Source organism: Gavialis gangeticus, unplaced genomic scaffold (genome assembly GCF_001723915.1).
Source record: "Gavialis gangeticus isolate Ggan-Ray unplaced genomic scaffold, GavGan_comp1, whole genome shotgun sequence".
NCBI lineage: Eukaryota > Metazoa > Chordata > Crocodylia > Gavialidae > Gavialis > Gavialis gangeticus.
This window is the reverse complement of record NW_017729006.1, coordinates 20,940,723-20,950,618: the sequence shown is the minus strand read 5'-3', so window position 1 is coordinate 20,950,618 and position 9,896 is coordinate 20,940,723. Positions and strand designations below refer to the sequence as shown.

General features: G+C 38.4%; 2 protein-coding genes across 8 annotated transcripts in view; one reads left to right on the top strand and one right to left on the bottom strand.

Moving 5' to 3' along the window:
- Positions 1 to 5,873, top strand: part of UBP1 (upstream binding protein 1 (LBP-1a)) — a 64,462-nt gene extending 58,589 nt beyond the window's left edge. For all 3 annotated transcript variants that reach the window (XM_019508927.1, XM_019508928.1, XM_019508926.1), the window contains 2 exons: positions 1,138 to 1,189; positions 3,995 to 5,873. In XM_019508927.1, the coding sequence (XP_019364472.1) occupies positions 1,138 to 1,189; positions 3,995 to 4,032 (90 nt within the window). In that variant the 3' untranslated portion in view covers positions 4,033 to 5,873. The remainder of the gene's footprint in view (positions 1 to 1,137; positions 1,190 to 3,994) is intronic.
- The window catches only part of FBXL2 (F-box and leucine rich repeat protein 2), a 129,369-nt gene that overhangs the window by 12,634 nt on the left and 106,839 nt on the right, over positions 1 to 9,896 (bottom strand). For 4 of the 5 annotated variants that reach the window (XM_019508931.1, XM_019508933.1, XM_019508932.1 and 1 more), the window contains 2 exons: positions 8,984 to 9,196; positions 7,160 to 8,032 (listed from right to left, as the gene is read on the bottom strand). In XM_019508931.1, the coding sequence (XP_019364476.1) occupies positions 7,925 to 8,032; positions 8,984 to 9,196 (321 nt within the window). In that variant the 3' untranslated portion in view covers positions 7,160 to 7,924. Of the gene's footprint in view, positions 1 to 7,159; positions 8,033 to 8,983; positions 9,197 to 9,896 lie in introns of those variants that run through there. The other variant, XR_002095956.1, reaches the window with a different exon arrangement.

The following is a 9,896-nucleotide window of genomic DNA, read 5'->3' as shown; positions in this document are numbered from 1 at the left end:
GTGCCTACTCCAGCCCCACTCCCTCCTTCACTGCGGGGGCCTTGACCTGCTCCTTCTCTCTCCCTCCCCTTCCCTTTCCACCGCAACAGACTTACCAGCTGAATGTGGCCCTTCAAGCTGCCAGGCTGGTATTGGAAATTGGATCGATATCGGCCAATGTGCCTCTTCAAAAATTGGCTATTAGTATCAGCCCCTAAAATCTCTATCAGTGCACCCCTACAGAATTCATTATTGGCACTTGATACAGTTACAACTGGGGCAATAAGGCCTCTGCTGGAAGACCCCTCAAAGTCAATGAATCACTTTAGTTTGTAGCATGCTTTTTACCTTAAGTAAATGCAACATTATGAAAGTATTAATATGTTTATTGTAGCAATATGGAATCTTTACCTTGCATCAGTTTTAAAAACAGAACAACAACAAAAAAACCTTTAAGTTTGAACAGACGTTTTGGTTCGCTTAACTCCAACTGTTCCTTACAACTGTAATTTCAGACTTCAGGAACCTCAAGAAGTCATTCGATCTAACCTCAAGAGGTCATTCGATGCTATTTCTAAACAGTCCCTATCAAATCCTTATCCACCTTCCATTTGAAAACTTACAATGAAGGAGATGGTATGACTTCCCTCGGCAGTCTGGGCACTTAAGACACATTAGAGGAGGCTGTTCCAACCAGTATGTAGACTGACGCTCTCTGGCAGCCTCACACATCACATATATCAGTGGTGCAGCACACCTTAGCACTGAGAAAATGGTGGCAGTGCACTCTGAACTAAAACACTTTTGATGTGCTTTTAGTTCAGAGTGTACTGCCACCATTTTCTCAGCATGGAGGCGTGCTGTGTCACTACACATACTCCTGACATGGCACCAGGCACTTTTAATTAGTGAGCTGCTCTCAGTAAAAGTGCTCGGCGCCATGCCAGCAGCATGTATAAAAATGCCCTATAATTCCACCACTGTCTTACTGTTTTAACAGTAAGGAAGGTTTTTTGAGCCTGTATAATTAATGTCACAATGTATTGAAACAGAATATAGAAAAGTATTAGCCTTTTGGAACTAAAGCTGCCTGGACATTCAGACTGCCCTCCTACCAGGGACAAGGATGATATTTTAATGTGTCCTCTCTATTTCTAGATGGTTCAAAACTTTCAAGATGAGAGTTGTTTCTTAGTCACCATAATAAAAGGTATGCTGGCTTTTTTGATGATGGGGATAATGAAAATCAAGTTATTGTGGCAATAAAGCCATAATTAGGCTTTGTTTCAGTGGAAGTTCTAGCTATGTGGCACCTATGTTTTTACAAACCAGAAAATGCATTGAACTTGAGATGGAGCTGAGGGAAAGAATTAGAACTGTGGTTGATGGAAGCTGGAATTGTTCACAGGTCTTTCTGAACTGGTTTGCTTTAAAACCTATACTCAAAAAATGTATATTGTAAAAGCACAATACTTTAGACATCTTTGCTTTTTAGTGTTCTAGTTTAATATTAATCACAGATTCCTGTTAGTACAATCACCTTACATATTTGAATGAAGTTATTGCTCCAGATCCAATTCCTAAATTTCTAAAACTACTGGAGCAACAGAATGTGGGTGTAATTCAACAACACTGTTTAGATTATCACCCACTACTTTACCATATAAAGTAAAATCCCTGTTATCTGGGATTTTACTAACTGAAATACTCCATCAACTGGCATTTCAGCAGCGGGACATGCATGGTGCCGTGCCCTGTTTTCCTGCTTGCTGCGCTGCTTTTTGATCCCTAGCTGCATATGCGCCCCTCCCCCCGTTGCAGCAGCCTGCGGCCAGGCTGCCCTGGCATTTGTGGGGAGCAGGGGAGTGGCATGCAGCCATCAGCACCAGCTGGGCCAGGCTCTCATGCCTGCTCCCCTGGTAGGGCTCACAGCTCCCAGGGGCAGGGCCGGAGCCGCCAGGGTGCAGGGACCCACCTGCTCTGCGAGCAATTCCTATGGCCCCTCCCACCTGGGACCAGAGCCAGCCACCCCCCTCCTGCTGTGCATCCAGCCAGAAACCCTGTGCCTCAGGTAACCAGCACTTCTACCTTACTCGTACCCCCCCCATTCCACACTTGTGCCAGATAACTGGGATTTTACTGTACCTAAAATAGAATTACTCTCCTGGTATCATGAAGTTTCCAAAGTAGAAGTGTCCTGTTCTGTGGTACCTTTTTAATTTAAATTTCAAAATTAGCATGTGCACCAAGAAGTAGAGAATATTAAAGGTTGAATTACAGGATTACCCTTAATGTCCTGGTACTTGGCTACCATGTAGCTGTGACAGACTTTTTCCCATAGCCAGAAAAGATTATTTTTCCTGTGTTAAACAATTGCAGAGGATCTGTTATTGAGCATAAAGGAGGTAATAATGAAGATTGCTGTATTACTCTTCTTGTTTTCAAAAGACACAATAACTTATCTATGAAATACTTCTTTGTATTACAAAATTTTAAATACTTGGCATTTTGAACTTGCCAACTTACATTTTAAACTGAGTTGCTTATGGAAAGAGCAAAATCAGACATATGGTAATTGTTCCTGTTCATATTTATATGATGCAGCTAATACTTCATGTATTTGCTGCTCAGGTATAGACTGGCATTATTTACTTATTCTGTCCAGCTTATACCTCATTGTTCCTGGAGCCTGCCTTTCCTTTATACCTCCCTGATCCTTACATACATCCTTCATGTTATGCTTCCCAGATTTGTATGCTCTATTCCAGTGATTCTCCATCTCATCTCTCTCATCTTTCACTTATTTTCTCAAGTATGGAAATGTAAAAGCAATTCTTTTGTTGCAAAGAGCTCAAACACCAGAATACTTTTGACATGCTGGACTGCTATTTGAAATCTCTGGGTTTCTCTTGTGACTCATGTACAGGTATTAGCACATTTAACAGTGCTGATAATGCATGGTGCCCTGAAAGATCTCATGGCACCCCAGTTAAGAATCACTGCTCTATCCAGTACCCTATATGCTCAGTGCATGACACATCCCTTGCTTTTAGCAGATAATATAAGGGGTTAGAATTCACTAGGGGGAGTATCCCTTAGCATCATGTGAAAAGACTTGTGACTGGGTGTATTGTCAGGGCTCAGAGTCCTTTTAAATGTGAAGGCTTCCATTTTCAAGATCCAACAACTGGTACTCACTCTGCACACCTGGTGATATAAAAACTGATTCAAATTAAAATGCCATTTGGCTCCAGTAACTACTGCAGTTTTCAGCTGCTTGACTTTATCTGTGCTTTGACGCTTGCCTTCTTCCACAGTAGTAAAGTTGGGCACCCCCCCTGCTCAGCTTCAGCCAGCAGTGGCAGCGAGAGGCTGAGGGGGTGGGAGAGTGGCTGAAGGGGGTGGACGCTGCTGTGATTTGCACACACACACAAGCACAGTTTGAAGAAATTCTGCACTAAGCTATTCAATATTCCTTGCTAATGAAAACTAAGAAAAATACTAAAATCACCTGACTTGACTTGAAATTAATCCTTTAAGTAATTCTCAGCGTGCATTATATTTTGTTTCCAGTGCTCCTTTTTGTTTCAGTTTGAAGCTCTGCCTTATAAATGAGATGAGGTTGAAGAATGAGAGCACTAATTGATCTTTTTACTAGAAATGAGGACGATAACTTGGTTCTGTAATGCTCAGTGTCAGAGCAGCCTTATCAGGAAAACAGGATGATTCAGTTGGGATGGGATACTAGAAATAAAAGTATCGAATCAGATTGAAAAAGTTGATTTTCAGAATTTTTAAACAGAAAGAAGGCAAAACTGCGGTGTTCTGCATAGAAGGGTCGAAAAGTTTGGGGCAGTTGTATTTCAGGTAGATAAACTTTATATTGAAGGAAAGCTTTTTCTACTCATTAATAACTTGAGAAAATGTCACTTTTAGGTGTGGGGTTTTTATTGTATTGCCTTCAGTATTTGGGATCTTTGTTTAAAAGGATGCCACTTTTCTCTCTCCTTTGCAGCTGAAAATGGTGAAGGTTTCCACATAATTTTGAAGTGAGGGCAAACATTTGCTGGATTGCTATTCAACTGCAGAGTGAAGTCACACTTAATGACTATGAAGATCATCCAAAAACTCTTAGGATCTAACTTCACCATATAAAATGTTTCATATTGAAAACACAAGTTGACCTTTCTAATGAGCTGTTTGATAGGTAAACTTTCTTATCACTGCCATAGCTAAGTGTCCTCATAAGAGGTATAATGCCATGACAGCTTATGTACAGGCATGGAAGACAATGTAAGCAAAGGTGGTTGCCCTTCAGTGAAATAAGGCAAATTATGGCCAGTAGATACAGTTTGTAGAAGCAGTACTGCTTTCCTATTGCACTGTATCCAGTTTGGAGATGAATGTAAACTTATTTGGGGGCATTTACCTTTCTGTGCCAGTTTGTCTATTACTTGCTTGTACCTTATGCTGAATTTATTTTTTGATGTTAGCAGAGCACATACTGATCTGTGTTGAGATGAGTAGTTAAAAGCTGATAGTGATCAGGTTGTCGGGTCTTTGAGAGTAAAGCTGTCAAAACGGCTTCCCGGTGTAAATTGTGTATAAGAGTGTACGTAAGAAGTGTAAATGCCAGAAAAGGATTTTTAAGAAGTCCTAGCCAGATGCAATATATGCATGCAGCCAACTGCATTGTCAACAGTACCTTATTGGAAGGAGTAGTATAAATCCTGTGGGGTACAAAGTAATTTTGTGTTTTGCTTTAACAAATTTAATGGAAAAATTTGCCTATGCATCCTTTATTTAGTTTCTAGTTTCTCTATGGAGCACTGCTGCAGTTGAACTCTTTAACCTTCTGCTTGTGAAATGGTGGGTTTAAAAATACTGGCAGTGAGAGTTAGATTTTCCTGACTTAATGGAAATATTGCTGACGAGGGAGGCACCAAGGGGCTACATCACAGCTTTAAGCAGCATCCTTTAAGCAGCATCCATTAAATTGCTTAAACACTAAATATACAACACTTAAGTCTCTCTAGCAGGTAAATGCTTGCTACTGTCTCTGTTTATGGGCAAGTATCTTAACTGTTTCTATAGCCTCAGATCCATACCACAACAATTTCACAGTGCCTCTTCCACATGAGGAAACACACAAGTTACCTTTGAAATAAGGTAATGTGCTTTTTCAAAGATGGGTTTTTTCTGGAAATTGTCAAACATGGCACTGCAGTTCACAGATTGAACATTATAGTTGCACAGTAATAGGTACTTTGGGGGACACTTGTCAAAGGCACAAATGGCAGTGAGATCTCTTAACCATCCTTTGTGCCTTTGAACCACCCATCCTGTCAAAATCTGGGAAGAATGCTTTAATTTTTGGATGCTATAGTGTTAAGCGACAAATTTGTAGAGAGCAAAAGAGCATTCATTTCCTCTTAACTGGGTTAAGTGCTTAACAAAAAGGCCTCTACAGTGGTAGCAAATCTGAACATTTGAATCCATGAAAACTAGAGGTTTTTTTCTTTCCTGTTTGACTTAACGTTTTCTGCACTGATAAAGTAAAATGTCATGACTTTACATTTCTTCTGCCTATTAACTTCTCATCTTCAGGTATCGTTTGGGTCTTAGTATCTTATAGAATTGACAATTGTTGTTCAGTTCTTTCAGCTCAGCACCATCTTCAAATCCAAATGTTTTATAAAAGTGGAAAAATCCTTGATTGGAAAGTATCCAAATGATTATCTAATTTTAAAGGGTATTGAGAATTGTACAGTAGTTTGTCCAGCTCACTTGAAATTGGAATTAAATTATGACACCAGCAAATTGCTTTTGTTTTTTAATAAGATGTACACATTTCAATTTAAGTATAAATAAATGTTTTTCAATAATTTTGTAAATTGCTTTTTGAAATCTCTGTTGAAATGGATGCCGTCATTTTGGGAACAACAATATTGTATTTTCTACATCTTCCAAGGCAGTTCAGTTTTGCCCCTGCATATTTTTTGAAAAGTTGAACTAATTAATTGCAAAAAAAATGTCATGCTATAGTTGAGCCTTTTCTGGAAAGATGGTCAAGACTGACAGTGAAACAGAACCAAAAGACCACATACTTAAAGTAAGATTAGTGCCTTGAAATCATTGAAACAAGCCCAAATACATATCCAGTGATCTTTTTTTATTTGAGACCCTAGTTCATAAATTATTTATATGACTTCAGAGTATGCAGAAGTTCCGTTTGTTTTTTACAATTTTAATATTGTATATTCACAGTAAGATTTCTAAAAATGAGCCAAACATAAGGCAATGCACTCTGAAAAGCTAGTATGGGATACCCAGTTCAACTGTTGAGGGAATGGAGCAAGTGGCAATGTTTTAATAGGTCGTACACATCAGCACAAGGGTGTGGGGTTGCTTTTTGTTCTTTTTTTTTTCTTTGCTGCTGCTAGTTATCTCTGGTTTTCAGAACAAGTTGACACCCACTGCCCCTAAACACACAACCTTTTCTGAACTGATCATGTTTATTTACGCTGTCCCCGTTATAGCTAATTGTGTGACAATAAGATGTCTGGCTACAAAAAATACAGCAGCAAAAAGCCCTGTCATATTTTTTAAATGTTCTCTATTAATCTTGGCAGTTAAGGGCAGCTCTGTTTAAACAACTGTTTTAATAAAGTGCTGCACTTAATGATAAGGCAATGTTTCCAAGATACCTGTTTGTTAGAGCTGTTTGTCAGAGGCAACCAAGTTGTCACAAAAGTTATATTAACTGAAGCTCACATACTTTCTACACAAAAAATACAATGAAACATTGTATGTGTAGTAGTATAGTGAAGTAAGTATCAACAGGTCACTTTTTATTTTCATTATGCTCAAGATATTTTTTAATTACTAATCAGCAACAACAACAAAATAAAAATAATAACCCTCCTCTCCCCTATGTACCTAACAGGAAATGTTGAGATTTTGAGAGCCTGAATGCTTCCTATTTCAGATCATTTGTTAGGCTGCTTAATATAAAAAATATCAGTGTCACAATGTGTGGCTTACAATCACACTTTCCTGCCCAGGGCTTCAATTCCTTGCCCATAGATGTCGCGCATGACCTAAATCAGGTTATTTAATATATGTGCCACTGTACAAAAATAGTGCTAGTACTTCCTTACTTTCCAGGGCAGTTGCAATATTTCTCCTTACAAACTGGAGACAGGCTCAGAATGATAATGGCCATCTAACAAACACTGTAGATACTTTTCAGCTAGAGCATATACAATATAACGTACCCATCCCATTCTTACCTGCTTTGCAATCCCTTTACAACAGCATTTCCCTGATCTTGGGAAAATATTTTCTACAGACTTCTAAATAGTTGTCTTCTCTTTAGTTACATGCAATCAACCTGCTGTTTATTTAAAATTTAAGCTGTATCATGAAAAACAAGGAACCCCATTACATTTTTGGTCTATCTACTAAAGCTGATTTGTCTTTAAACCTGACAAGATTTAGTCGTGTTATGAATATGTTGTAGAACAGCAGTTTGGACCCCCCCTCTCCCCGTATGACTGACATAAGAAACTCTGAATTGTATTAAACATTTTTTTACATTGAGTAATAGCTCCATTGAGTGGGGCTTATGGTATTGGTACTTTCACTGAGCATTCACTACTTTGAAATACCCAAGTAACATTGCCATACAGTATCACAGTTATGCCAATGGGGGATGGTGGAGGCAAAAGAGTAAAAAAAAAAAAAAAAAAAGCATCACCAACTCAATCCTTAAGCCTTTTACCTGGAAAAATGTCTTTCTTGGTGTCATTACCAGCAAAAAATTGGATGATTGACACATCATTGCTATGGCAGTCAGGAAACTGACTCTGCAAACCACTTGCAGTCTGATTCTCTTCTTCCACAGCCAAAGGAAATGTTTTCCTTAGCCTGATGTTAACTATTGTCAAAGAATAATGCAGCATCTGCAGAGTCGCTGTCCACTACCTCCTACAGAAGGAGGTGGAGTAACTGGAGCAAAGTAAGCATGAACTTTCACATGAGGTAGATGAGCCTGAAAGTGAGAAATGAAAATGTAACCAAAAAATATAAATGGTAAAGCACAACCATTACCAGCAGATACTAAACTACTGGCAAACCTCAAAAAGATTTTTTTTTGAAAAGTCCCTGATTAACATACTTTTAAAGTCTACGGCCACTTCTAAAAGTGACTAAGCCAAACAGTTCCATACAGCTGTCTGGCATAACTACAGAGAGCAAGGCATTCATATTTAAGCACAGGAAAACAATTTAATAAATTGGAACCTGGCCACATTCACTCATTCAGAAATAGAAACTGCTCAAAGAATCTTTCTTAGGTAAATTTTAGGGCTTTCTGTATATTTATAGCAAAATCAGAAAACAACAAATCATGACTATATCGCCTTAATCAAAACTCTTGAAACAAAAAAAAAGCTCAAAACCTGTCCTTTTTTTTAATTAATCAAGGGCATCTGAAATTGATTCTAAATTTTCCCATGTCTTAAAATCCTAATACTCTTGTTCTACAAGTTTAGTCCTCACTACAAACCTTTACTCTATACATTTAGTTTAAAACTTAACTAACAATCTAGGCAGCATCTATGCAGATTCTTCATTTTATTACACTTGCTTTGTGAGAAGCATATGTATTTGGAAGGAATGCTATTAATAGTTCAAATAAACCCCAACAGCCCATGTTTCCTTTAAAACAAACACTGGAAAGTAGATAAAGCACAAAACATACAAATCAGTAAGAAAGAGAGAAGATCAGTACTAAGGAGCATTGCAATAGTAACAGTATCTTGGAATATAAATGGAAATAGATATTTGATGGAAATTCCCTGTAGTTGAGACTTACGTTTTTTGTTATTTTTCCCATAGTTCAAACGCTTTTTGGGATCATGTGTGCATTACATGATTATTATGATTACACATAGGCAATTCTGTCCTTTCCAAAAGCTGAGTAAATGTCCACAACACCTACTCTGATTCTTTTGATTCCTGCTCGAGTGACCTGCTGACAGTCATATAACTCGATTCTCTCCAGATTGCGGCAGTTCTCCAGATGTTCTAGGGTCAGGTCGGTGATCAAAAGACAGTTGTCTAGCTCCAGTACCTGTAACCTCTCGTGACCACAGGTACTGTTGCTCAGATGCAGAATCCCATCATCTGTGATTAGCTCACAGTGAGATAAGCTCTGAAACAGACAGACATTTCACTGTTTGCCTTGGAAATAATCAGTTCATCACTGCAACCCCAGTAAGATACAAGTTATCAACAGCCAGACTTAAACTTTATGCTCCCCTTCTGCTCTAAGGTGATACTTGGCAATTGAAATGGAATTTCTAGTTACTGAAATTCAGGGGGATTAGAAGTTACCTGTGCGCTGTCAGAAACAAGCTGACTGAAAAAAATGAGGCAGCAGCACAGTTTGGCTGCAGTGAAGAAGAGCTATTGCAGCTTTGTAATTACACAATCAAGTCACTTACACAAGGGAATCATAACCATCGTACAAATAAATACCAAAAACAATAATGACCTGATTTTTATGAAGTGTCAAGTTAACTTCAGCAAGAGCTGTTGGGCACTCATTGTCCAAAAGATGACACCATAACTTCTTAAATACTAGATTTTCTTGCAGCATTAAAGAGCACAACTTGCCAGGAGAGCATTGCATGCCCAAGGTGTATGCACCACAGATCCATGCAAGCAATCAGCTCAAAAAACCCAGTTTTTTGTTTTAGTCTTTATTCATTTTTTTACTTGAAAATTATAACTTTTTCCTGCCTTACTGAAACTGGCCATCATATATAATTTTACCCCTCAAGTCTGAAGGGAATGGAAGAAGCTGCATTGCCCCAGATTCCAGCACTATTTCAAATAATACTAGTTTTTCG